We start from the raw sequence: 12,190 nt of genomic DNA on the forward strand, positions 1-12,190 counted from the left end.
CTGGTGTGCGAGGGGAATTTGAGGAGGGGGCCTGTCAGTGAGCGGGTTTTGGTTTTGGGGTTTTTTCCTACAGGTCAGTGGCCCCCGACCCAAAAGAGGTTCCCGCCCCTGGGCTAGTGAGTTAGGCTAGTGGAGAGGCCTCGTTACGTGTCAAACCACGTCAGAGGCGCTTTCTAGAGCCTGAACCTGACTCCTCGGGCAGCCTCCCTCTAGCTCGCCCCAAGTGGGACGCTCTGTCTTCAGGGAACGTCGCCTTCGAAATACGCGCCCTCAGTTCCCTGTCTGCTCCCAGACAGCTCCCCCCGTGCTGCCTGCCTGGGCATTTCCCGGCTCTTCGCTAACTTTTGACTCCAGACAGACGGCAAAGTGACACTGTTCATGGGCGCAGACTGGGGTGGGGGAATGGGAAGTGGGGGGGAGGAGAAGTGTGGGGGAGGGCTGTGTGTGACTGTGGGGGAGGGGGATGTGAAGCCAGCCCCCCCACCCCCCCGCAGCACACACCACCCTGAGCAGTGTCTGCCAGGCTGAGCATCCTATCCGCTCGGCCCCCTTTGTGAAGTGCGATCTGGTCTTTCCTCAGACCCCCTGCCACCCCTGAACGTGTCCCTGAGGAATGAGGGGCGCCCCGACCGGCTGAGTGCATCCTGGGGAGCCGCGGCGGGGGGCCGGGATGGCTACACGCTGACGCTGTGCCACGCCGGATCGGGCGCTGTGGCGGCGAGGGCCTCTCTGGGGAAAGACGCCCACAATTTCACCTTTGCGGACCTGGCCCCGGGAAGCCGGTACCTGCTGCAGGCGGCCTCCCTGGCGGGGCCCTACGAGGCGGCCGCGGGGAACGTCAGCGACTGGACGTGTGAGTCGCGGGGTCCGCGTGCTGGGCCAGTCGGCAGAGCCCTGGGAGCCCCGCGGGTCTGAGCCCCCCCGGCGACCGGCTCGGCTTCTCCCTGGGGAAAGGGCAGGAGCAAGCAAACGTCTCCCCCCTCCCGCCCCGTTCTGCCGGCACAGCCAGGGTCTGGGCACCGCGCTGGGCTCTCCCCATCTCTGCCTCGCCAGGCACCAGGAGGCAGCCGATGGGGGCACAGGGCAGCGCCTTTGTGCGTGCAAACGGAGGCAATCTAACGGGGGTTCCTTGAGGCCCGTCAGTGAGTGGCCCCGGTGGAGAAGGGCCGGGCCCCCGCTCACAGAACCGTGGCCGTTTCCATTGTGCTCAGAGGAGGCCAGGAGATGTGACTGCGGGGCCCAAGAAGCGTGCCTGGGCCTTAAGCTCCTAAGTCCCCTAGGCATTTAGGAACATTTTACCCACAATCCTCTAAAAACGGTCCCAGACCGTTCACCGAGCCACATGTGCAGACGGAGCCAATCAGCTCCCCTCGGCCCTGCCCTCCTGCTGGGTCCCGTGCCGCCTCTGCCAGACGGTGCCGTCTCTGGCGCCCAGAGCTGACCCAGTCGCCCCCCCCCCCCCCGCCCGCCAGCTGCTTCTGCTCCCCGCGCTGCCTGGAGCCCGTGGGGAGCGTGCAGGGCGAGCGTGGGGCAGGAGGAGAGCACGCCCTGCTACAAAAGGGGGGTGCAAGGGTGCCCGATCCTTTCTAGGGCGCATGGGGTGGTGCAGCGCCCCCTGCTGCCGACACAGGGCAGTGCCGCAGGGTGCAGCCTGGCGCCGTGCAGGGGCAGCTGTGAACAGCTGCAGACCCCCGGGACGGGTCAGGGCTGCCGGGGCTGGGCTCCCAGGGGATGTGGCTGCATCATGGCTCCACAGGGGTCGCAGCGTGGACCCCAGTCCCCGGTCTCCAAATCAAAAGCCTGTGGGCTGGTGGGGGAAAGGAAATGGGGACCCTCCGGGCGGGGCAGCAGCAGAGGCGGCAGCTAACACCCCTCGTTAGCTAACAAGGACAGGCCCCTGCGGGTGCGCACCGCTCCCATTGTCTCTCCTGGTATTCCCAGGTCCCTTGGCGCCGTCTACCGTGGACCTGACTAGCCAGCGCCGCCACGACCGGCTGACCGCGTCCTGGGGAGTGGCGGCCGGGGGGCGAGACGGCTACACGCTGACCCTGTACCACGCGCGAGCGGGCGCCGTGGCAGCCAGCGCGTCCGTGGGGGAGGACGTCCACAAGTTCACCTTCTCGGGCCTGGCGCCAGGACAGAAGTATCTGCTGGAGGTGGCCTCCACCGCTGGGCCCTGCCGGACGTCCGCCGGGAACGTCAGCGACTGGACGGGTGAGTGGGGCGGCAGGGCGAGGGCCGGGGGGCCGTGCGTGCTCGGCGCTTGCCATGGGGCGCCGCCGGGGGAAGCAGCGAGTGCTGCTGCAGGCCCCGGGAGGAGGTGGGTTTGGGCTGCGGTTTAGGAAGCTGAGGGGCAGCCGGTGGTTCCTGAGGAACCCCAAATCCCGGCCAGGTCCAGCCCGGAGGCCTGGGATTCCTGGGATTGTGGGTTCCCAGCTTTTCCTCCCAGAGCGTCCCTTCCCCGCAGCCTCTGCTCCTCCCCCGCCCGCACGGCCCCCTCGCGCTGAGACCCTCGCGGGCCACCGAAAGGGACGGGAGCTGCCGGGGCTAACACCGCCTTTGCGCCAGGCTTTCCGTCGAGGGGCCTCACATCTTGGTCCCCTCAGGATGGCGTGGCTTTCCGTGCCTTCCCCGGGCCCTGTGGTCTTCCCCTGTGGCTTTCCGTGCCTTCCCCGGGCCCTGTGGTCTTCCCCTGTGGCTTTCCGTGCCTTCCCCGGGCCCTGTGGTCTACGGCCAGGCCAGGCTCTTGGGAGCAGCCGAGCATGGGGCTCCCCGGCCCAGACACTCCTAAGTGGGGGAGGCGCGCCCGGCCCCAGGGCTGCGCTGCGGCGGGAGGGCTCATTCCCAGCTCAGGCAGATGTCTGTGCGCTCGGCCCGAGGGAGCCAAAAACAGCAGCACGGCCGTGGCAGCTCCTGCAAGTGGTGTACATCCCCCGGGCTGGGGATTACGCCCCCCCACTGCGGCGTAGAGGGGCCTTGGGCTTCCAGCCCTAGACGGGCAGAAATGTCGGGTCGGAAGGGCCCTTCCGGTCCTGCCCCCGGCGCTGAGGCAGGGCCAAGTATCCCCAGGCTGTCCCTCGCAGGCATGTGTCCAACCCGGTCTTCCAGGGATGGGGATTCCACAGCCCCCCACTTGGGAACCTGCTCCCAGCCCCGCCCCTTCTGCCTGAGGCCCCGCCCCGGAGCCAAGCCCCACCCACTGCCAGCCTGATTTTTCCTAGCCGTCTGGACGGTTGGGGCTGTGCTCCAACCCCGCTCAGCGGCCATGGAGCAGGGCTGCCGCGCCGCGGCCCCACCCCTCCCAGGGGATCGGGGCGTGCTGGCAATTTTGGGAAGGCTGCGCCTTCCCTCGCCTTCACTCCCGGCATCACCTGCTTAAAGCATTTCAGCTTTCTTGGCGTTTCCCTGCCTTAGGGGGCGGGCGGGTAGCGTCTCCTCCTTGCCTTTGCTCTGGCTCGGGAGGGGGACCTGAGCAGGGGTTCTCAGTGGCGATCAGCTGACGCGTCCTCGTGGGCGGAAAATCCCGTCGGTAAAATCCGAAATTCTGCTCGGAGCGAGGAGACGAATGAAAGCGACGAGCCCGAAACCATCCCTGGGCGGGCAGCGGCCGTAACGTGCAGCGTGGAAATAAACGAGCCGCCGTCGGTGAAGACTGTCACGGCTGCCTCCCCTCCCCTGCCTGGCAGACTCAAAGCCACTCGCTCTCGGCTTGTTTTCCCAATGCAGCCCCGCTGGTGCCGGCCCATCTCTCCGCGGTGCCTGGCGAGAGCGGCCGGGTGCTGGCCGTGTCCTGGAGGCAAGCCGCCAGCCAGCAGGATCAGTGCCAGCTGTGGCTGCAGGATCCCAGGAACAACACGCTCCCCCAGAGCCACACCCTGGCCGGGGGACAAGTCCAGCACGTGTTCCAGGGGCTGGTGCCGGGCAGAAATTACTCGGTTTCCCTCAGCTGCGTGGCTGGGCCTTACTGGAGCAGCACGGGTGTCCTGGTGGTGCCGATAGGTGGGTACGGGCCTGCGTGGGGCAGCAAGGGAGGGGGTAGTGACTGTGGGGAGACACCCCCTGAGCCAGAGGGTGGCCTGGCCTCTTGTGAGAGTCTCCCTTGGCCGGGTCCTCGTGGGACGTGTCTCATGCAGCCCTGAGCACGGCCACAATAGCCCCGGCCTCTTGCATGGGGCCCCTCCCTGTTGCCACCATCCCGTGCGTGGCCCCTACCCCTCCCCAGCCGCTGGCCCAGCGGCTCCACCAAGCCCAGACCCCTAAGGCCCGAGCATCCAGCTTTGTGCCTTTGCTTGGGGGCAAAGTGGCCTGGTTCAGGGCGGGACGTGCCCTCCGCCCTGAGGGGTCTGCCTAGCACAGGGTGTCTCCTTTCTCAGCGCCTGCCCCCCTGGAAGACGTGCGGTGCCAGCCTGACTCCAAGGGCTTTTCCCTGAGCTGGGCCGTCCCCGCTGGAGACGTGGAGGCCTGCGAGCTGGTGGTGGAGAGGCTGGCCGGGGCCCGCCCCGAGGCTGAGGTTCATGTCATCACTCCCAGGAGCGAGGCTACCCTGCGGGGCCTGGAGCCCGACTCTTCGTACCGCATCAGCCTGAGTGCCGTGGGCAAGAACGGGCTGAGGGGCTGGGCCGTGATGCTGGTCTGCAATACAACAGCGGAGGGTAGGTCTCCCATGGCCCCCAGGAAGAGCTGCCAGGTTCCCTGGAATTTTTTCAATCCATGTGCAGAATAAATTTTGTTCCATGCACCGAGGTATGTGCAGATGTGCACCACCCATAGAACACACAGGGTAGGCTGTAGGCACCCTGCTAATCAGTTGAGCGGCATTGGACTCTCTCCTGGGTGGCTGCCAAGAACACTGCCCTGAGCGCGGAGGGGGACCAGGGCTTGGGACGGGTTGCTAGTGAAGCTGCAGCGCTGGGACGGTAACACAGACTGAGCCATGCCCCGTCCCTAACGCCCCCGGGCTTGCTGGGCTTCCACTGCAGTTCTGCCTCCGCCGGTGCACACAGACGTCCCGCAGGTCGAGGCTGGCTCCACAGTGCTCATCTCCCCAGATGCGTTCGGCGAGGAAAACGGGCGGATCGAGTACTACGCCGTTGTCGCCACCACCAACGCGTCGCGTGAGTGCCCGCCTCCTGCCTGCTGCGCACAGGTCCCCGCCGGGCCGGGGCCCTGCCGCTCACACGCCTGTGTCTCTGCCGCCAGTGGTGAGGCCCACCCGGGAGATGGTCTCCAGCACCTGGTTCGATCACTACTACGGGCAGAAGGACTCCTACGTGGCGGTGCTGCTCGCCAGCCCTTTCCAGCCGGGTGAGAGACGGGCTGCCCAGCCCTGGGCGGTGCCTGTGGGAACGCAGGAGTGTGGCCAGTCCCGGAAGATCTGCAACGGGAAGCTGAAGGCGAACGCAGAGTACAGGTGGGCGCGGGAGGGGACCCTGCTCTGGCAGGCAAGGCAGGCTGGAGTGGGACAGGGAGCGAGACGGCCTGCTGGCCCTCGTGCCCCGAACAGCTTGGCTCAGTGGGGCAAGGTGAGCTCTTGCTCGGAGCCGGCTGCCCCGGGTGCTCCGTCTCCTTGCTGGCTTCCCTTTCCCCTGCGCCACGTTCGGTCTGCACGGGGCTGGAAACCCAAGGCAGAGCCGGACCGAGCCTGGGGCTGACGGCTGCACTTGGCTCTGCCCTAGGTTCAGCATTGCTGCTTTCACCAAGTACGACCGGGTGGAGCCTTCCGTGTCCTTCACGAGATTTTCGGGTAAGGCAGAGTCTGTCTGCGGGCAGCGGGGGCTGTGCTAGCTACGCCCGCAGCCCTGTCTGCAAGGGGGGGTCTTTAACTGCCACTAAGGGCTGGCGGAAAAGCTCCGAAAGGAGCCTCCGAAGCGTAGATTACATTTAAGAATCCAGGACTCGAACCCAGGTCTGCCCAGTTTTGGGGCAGAGCCCTAACCACTAGGCCCTCCTTCCCCTGCGAGCCCGATCTCTGGCGATCCTGGCTGTGACTTGCACTGGGCAGGCCTGGGCCCGTTGGCCGCGCCCGCGGGGAGGCGTTGGAAGGCCTGGTATATTGCCCCGGTCTTTGTCCTCAGCGGCTGGCGCTGGCGCAGACCCCAGTCCTGTTGTGGTGCCCGTCGCGGCTGGGATTGGCGCGGGCTTCCTCCTGACGTTCGCCGCCCTTTTCGGATGGGTCTGCTGGAAGCGGGTCCGCACGCGCAGGTGAGGGGGCAGGGAGCCCAGGGAGTCCCGGGGCGGGGGGGGGGGCATGGTCGGAGGAGCCCAGCCGCGGGGCAGCGGGACGAGTGACACCCCCTCTGCTTTGCTTTCAGAGCCAAGAAGAGCAACCTCCCGCAAGAAATGGCCACGTACAGCTTTCGGTGAGCAAGGCTGCCCGCAGGGCCGGGGGGTGCCTGGGGCACGGGCTGTCTCCCTGCCTACCCACAGCGCACCAGGCTCGCTTTCCGGAGGGCTGCTCCGGGACCTGGGCGCCTGCCCATCCTGCCCTTTGGGGCGCCCTCGCCTGCTCCCTTTTCGTCCTCTAAGTCGCTGGCAGCTGCGACGCCAGGCCCCGGCCTCCTCTGGCAAAGCCGTGCACCCCAGGGCGTAGGCCAGGCCCCCCTGTGGCCTGGGACCACGCCGTGCTGCTACCCGAGCGGAAAGAGACCCCCCTTGGCTGTGAGTGCCGACGGCCTCCCAGGTCTGCGGCCGACACGGTCTCCCAGGCGGCCCAGGGACCGAGGTGTCCTTAGGTTTGGGGCGCTCCCATTCCAAGGCCAGAAAGGACCCTCTGGGCTGACGTGCCACAGGCCCCAGGAGGCCTTGAACTGACCCCTCCTCGGGGCTGCGTGGTCACGGCCCCGGCGCCGCTTGTCTCCCGTCGCCAAGGGCCCGCCTGTCTCTCCTGCAGGAATGTCCACCGGCCCATCGCCATGCACAGCTTCAAGCAGCACTACGAGGCGAGGGCAGCGAACGCCAACCAGGGCTTCTTCCAGGAGTTTGAGGTGAGCCCCTGGGGCCGGGCCTTCCGGGGGCCCAATTGCGGGGGAATGGGGTGGGGAGGGTGCGCGGCAGGAGGGCCATTGGGGGCGCAGGCTGGCAACCAGAGAAGGCTGCTGAGGAACGGGGGGTATAGCGCCCTGCACTGCCGCTGTTCCCGGCGCCACCCCGAGCCTGGTGCGGGGGCACTTTCACGGGACGGCCTGACCACGGCTGCCCTCTGGAGGGGCGGGGGGGGGGCTGTTGAACCCTCCTGAGGGGCTCTCTCCTCTGCCCCTCCCTGGCAGCACCCTGGGGCGGTGTCAGGCTGCTCCTGATGGACGTTGCTGTGAAAACGAATCTGGGGGCCACGTGGTCTCTGCCTCCCCGAACGCCATGGAGACCCTCTGGGGCTGGGGATGCTCTTGCGGGGGGGAGGAGGGGCTCGGCTCCCAGCTGGCCCTCTCCCCCATGGCCCATCTGCCCCAGAGAGGCAGCCCTGAGTCCCCCTTGTGCCCTGCAGGAGCTGAAGGAAGTAGGCAAGGAGCAATCTAAGGTGGAAGCGGAACTTCCAGCCAACGTGTCCAAGAACCGATACCCCCACGTGCTGCCCTGTGAGTTCAGGGGCCTAGCCCCCCCCGTCTCCCTCCCTCTCCTCTTGCCCTTCCCTGCTCCTCCCCCCCAGCAGGTGAGTCTGGTAGGGCGTGCTCTGGCCTTCCCTGGCATCTCACATCCCAGGATCATGGGGGACACTAGCCAAACTCAGGGGCCAAGGCACCAAAAGCTTCAGGAGACATTTCCAGGGTGGCCTGTGTGGGAGGCAGTCTGGCCTATTGGATAGAGCAGGGTCCCAGTGTCTCCCGTGCCTCAGTTTCCCCCTCCGTAACTTGAGGCTAATGGCGGTGAGAGGTGCTGGTGAAACGGCCTGGCTAACAGACAGGGGTTCTCAGAGTGGGTGACAGTTTGAGACCCCCTCCCCCTCCTGGCCCAGGCCTGGGTTTTCAGACGTGCCGAGCCCCTTTGGCCTGCTGGAGATGTGGGTGCTGAGAATCAGACCCCTTTCCAGCGCCTCTCGCGGGGCACCTCAGGGACTGATCTCGGACAGCCGGCCCCCAGTTCCCTGGTCTGCTGAGTCGGGGCGGGGCTGGGTCTCCTGTCCCGCCTCACAGCTCAGCGATGCCCCTCCTTAGACCCCTCCGTCCTGTGACCCCCAAGTCATAAAGACTCCACTGCTCTGGCTGGTCTGTTCCTCTGCCACCAGGGGGCGCTGCGAGTAACAGGGGCTGCTGCTCCCTGACCCAAACTCCTCCCTCCATCAGTGTTGCCCCTGCATGATTCCTGCAGGGGGGGGGCTCAGGGCAAACTCCCCCCTCCCTGCCCCAGGAGAGGCTGAGGAGACCCCCAGGCCAGAGCCGGCTTCCCTCTCACCCAGGGTGCCTGGCTCCAGCGGAGATTTAAAGGGACAGAGAGAGAGAGAGAGAGAGAGAGAGAGAGAGATCAGCAGTCCTGGATTCATCCCATCTGATGAAGTGTCGCACATAGAGTCCCAGGGCTGGCAGAGACCTCAGGAAATCGAGTCCAGCCCCCTGCCCGAAGCAGGACCAACCCCAACTCCATCAACCCAACCAGGGTGGGTTGGGACTGAAAATCCTCTAGACTCCGTCTAGACTGCCAGCCTCTTTCGAAAGAGGGCGTCTAGACTCCAAGCAGCTTTTTTGAACAAGCGAGCAGCTTTTCCGAAAGAGTCTCTTTCGGAAACGGCGCTATGGCATGCCAACTGTGCTTTTTTCAAAGAGCGCTTTCGAAAAGGGGCGTTATTCCTCGTAAAAGGAGGTTGGCCACGATCGAAAAAACCGCCACGTTCTTTCGATTTACTTTTGAAAGAACGCGGCTGCTGTCTAGATGCAGGTGACGTTTTTTTTCCGAAAAAAGGCTACTTTTCCTGAAAAATCCCTGTTGTCTAGACACACCCCTATGGATGGAGATTCCACCGCCTCCCTAGGGAACCCAGCCCAGCGCTTCCCCACCCGCCTAGGGAAATAGTTTTTCCTAATCGCCAACCTGGACCCCCCTTGCTGTAACTCCCCCAAAGCCTTTTGCAGCCTCTCCAGGTTGCGAGCCCATTTCCATGAGCATAGGCGCACGGCCTGTGGATGTCCCAGGGCGGGATGTGGGGTGTCATCTTTGCCGCCCCCCAGAGCCAGGCGAAACTCCGCAGTGTATCCCAGAACAGTCTCCCTTCCCCCGTGGATTTCTCCACCCGTTGGCTGCTTTCTGAAACCCTTCCGACCCTTCGCCTGCGTTCAGCGTAGACAGTTGACGGGGGCCTGCTGCGGATGAGACGAGACGTAATTTACGTTTCAGCCGTGCGGCAGGAGGCGGCTCGTCCCTTGCTTGGCTGGCCCCGCGCGCCTGACACGGACGCTAGCAACATAGAGGCTGCTGCTTCTGAGCCCCCCCGCCCCGTGAGCCGGTGGGACACAGCAACCCCTGGGGCAGCCTGCGTTCAGGCCCAGGGTCCCGGGAACTCCCTCTCCCTCCCCTGGGCGTGATCAGCTGCTTGAACACTGAGGGGGGGGGGGTGTCCGTTCCCCATCATCTCAGGAGCACCAGGCGGGGAGCAGACGCCCACGGGTGCTGCATGGAGCATGATGGGCAGGAAGAGGCCGGAGCCGGCCCTCCCCCTTGCTGGTGTGGTCTGTCATTGTGACGGCGCGTTGGGGGTCCCCCGTCTCCTGCACCCCGAAATGGCACAAACAGACTCCACCAGCCAGTAGAATTGAGGGTGGTTTATTGCTCCTCCAGGATACAGCACAGCACAGATGTAATCTGGTTACAGGAACTGGGGCTAAGAGGCCTCAGTGCCCCCTTGAGATGGGGGGATCCCCGCCCCCTCCCCAGTTCCTTCTTCCCTGCTTTCCAGCCAGGAACCAACTCACTCTCCTCCAGCCCTGCCCCCCAGCCAGGGCAGCATCCACCTTCCTTTGTTCCTCTCCCTGGGGGGTGGCTGGTCAAACAGGTTGAGAGATCCCTTTGCATAATGACTCATGGCCTGTCCTTCTGGGCCGCGGTACCCACGGCAGCCAGTGGGGGTTAGCAAGTTACCCCCCACTACGTCACAGTCATCTTCCCCGAAATACAGATGAGGACAGGCCAAGGGACCTTGGTGGGAAGGGTCCAACCCAGCCTACGGCCTAGCAGACCCTCCTGGGCAGGGCATGGAGTGTAGGCCTGGGGTTGGCTCCTGCCTGCCACATGGCCCCAACCTCTCTGTGCCTCGTGCCCCGCTGACAAAGGGGGGGGCCCACGTGGGCAGCAGGGCATGCGGCCCTGGAGCCGGGCGCCCTGGGGAACCGGGCTGTGGCTCAGCAAGGGCAGCGCGGGCGTGATCGGGGTTTGGTTTCTTGCAGACGATCACTCGAGAGTCAGGCTGAGCCAGCTGGGGGAGGAGCCCCACTCCGACTACATCAACGCCAACTTCATCCCGGTGAGTGCCGCTCGCCTCGCCCACCGCAGCCCCCGGGGACAGGGCATGGGGGCACGCGCAGGGGCCGCGCCGGGGACAGGGGCGTAGTGGGCACACGCCAGGGTCACACCGGGGATGGGGGGCATGGCAGGCACACGCCAGGACCACGCCGGGGACAGGGGAATAGGGGGCACACGTCAGGGTCACACCAGGGATGGGGGCGTAGTGGGCACACGCCAGGGTCACACCGGGGATGGGGGCGTAGCGGGCACACACAGGGGCCACGCCGGGGACAGGGGCATGGCAGCCACACGCCAGGGTCACACAGGGACAGGAGGCGTAGCGTGCACACGCGAGGGTCACACCGGGGATGGGGGCGTAGTGGGCACACACAGGGGTCACGCTGGGGACAGGAGCATGGCAGCCACACGCCAGGGTCACACAGGGACAGGAGGCATAGTGGGCACACGCCAGGGTCACACCGGGGATGGGGGTGTAGTGGGCACACACAGGGGCCGTGCCGGGGACGGGAGGCATAGCGGGCACATGCCAGGGTCACAGCAATGACAGCAGCACATGGGCACCAGTGGCTCTTGGTCCCAATAACATCTAGGGCTGGCTGGCAGAGGGCACTGGAAGGTGTAGAGGAGGGAGCACAGCAGCTGGCTGGCAGTGCCGTGGGCTCTGTGATAGGCTGAAGGAGTCTGAGTGTGTGTGTGCCTGCGTGCGTGTGTCCATGAGCGTGTGTGTGTGTGTGTGTGTGTGTGCATGGGCATGTACACAGCTGCTGCTCTGCCAACGGGACCGTCTCTCTCAGCCTGATCTCACTGTCTCTCCTCTTCTCTGCGCTGGGCAGCTGCGCTTGACTGATGCTGGGCCAGCCACAAGCATGCCTGGGCGTCGTTCCCGCGTGTGTGCACGTTCACACATGGTGCACGAGTGTGTCTCAGGCAGGGAGCCGAGCAAAGGCCGGGCTGGATCAGAGCCAGGGTCTATCCGTTGTCTCCGCCCTCTGGCGGTGGCTGGGGGCAGCTGCTTCCGAGGCGGTGCCAGGACCCTGTGTGCCCGGGTGAGACGCTTCTCCCTGTAGGGTCATGCTGGAGGGCCAGAGGGGGCCAGGGCGTAACCTCCTTCAGGGCACCATTTGGCCCCAGCTGCCTCCCAGGGAGCGTACCCACCCTGGTGCTGGCGCAGCTCGGTAGGTTCATCTACCCCCAGCCCGGGCCAGGCTGACCCGGCTGTCTGCTCTCTGCCCAGGGCTACTCCTCCCCGCGGGAGTTCATCGTCACGCAGGGGCCGCTGAAGAAAACCATTGAGGATTTCTGGAGGCTGGTCTGGGAGCAGGGCGTCTGCACCGTCATCATGCTGACCGTGGGCATGGAGAACGGACGGGTAGGGCTGGCTGCTGGTGCTGGGAGTGGCCAGAGGCAGGGATGGGCAGCTATGAGCGGCGCTGGCAGAGCTGGGCCCAGGAGCATGGCAGCGCAGTGTTGGCTCTGGGCAGCGCCTGTCCCACCAAGGTTTTTGGGAGTGTCGGGTGCAGACAGTAATTTAGCTGGGAACTAATGAATCCCCGCAGCCCCACGGGATGGAGGACGCTGGCTCTAGCCCCATCCCGCCAAAGGGGAAACTGAGGCACGGGGCGGGAGAGCAGGCTGCCCAAAGATACGCAGCGGGAAGCAGGATTCCAGCGGTGCTGTGGCTATTAGCCCAGGCTGCCACTGTGCACAGGTCGGGTCTCTCTCCTTGTGCTGGTGGCCTCGTCCC

At 65.7% G+C, this 12,190-nt stretch overlaps 1 protein-coding gene across 3 annotated transcripts in view; it reads left to right on the forward strand.

Moving 5' to 3' along the window:
• The window catches only part of LOC106731476 (receptor-type tyrosine-protein phosphatase V-like), a 63,386-nt gene that overhangs the window by 34,289 nt on the left and 16,907 nt on the right, over positions 1–12,190 (forward strand). For all 3 annotated transcript variants that reach the window (XM_075910180.2, XM_075910179.2, XM_089773707.1), the window contains 13 exons: positions 581–853; positions 1,942–2,214; positions 3,727–3,999; positions 4,374–4,652; positions 4,980–5,114; positions 5,200–5,410; positions 5,676–5,743; positions 6,075–6,201; positions 6,312–6,359; positions 6,890–6,983; positions 7,481–7,571; positions 10,368–10,444; positions 11,681–11,815. In XM_075910180.2, the coding sequence (XP_075766295.2) occupies positions 581–853; positions 1,942–2,214; positions 3,727–3,999; positions 4,374–4,652; positions 4,980–5,114; positions 5,200–5,410; positions 5,676–5,743; positions 6,075–6,201; positions 6,312–6,359; positions 6,890–6,983; positions 7,481–7,571; positions 10,368–10,444; positions 11,681–11,815 (2,084 nt within the window). The remainder of the gene's footprint in view (positions 1–580; positions 854–1,941; positions 2,215–3,726; positions 4,000–4,373; positions 4,653–4,979; positions 5,115–5,199; positions 5,411–5,675; positions 5,744–6,074; positions 6,202–6,311; positions 6,360–6,889; positions 6,984–7,480; positions 7,572–10,367; positions 10,445–11,680; positions 11,816–12,190) is intronic.

The sequence above is a fragment of the Pelodiscus sinensis genome, chromosome 27, assembly GCF_052426305.1.
Source record: "Pelodiscus sinensis isolate ZL-2025 chromosome 27, ASM5242630v1, whole genome shotgun sequence".
NCBI lineage: Eukaryota > Metazoa > Chordata > Testudines > Trionychidae > Pelodiscus > Pelodiscus sinensis.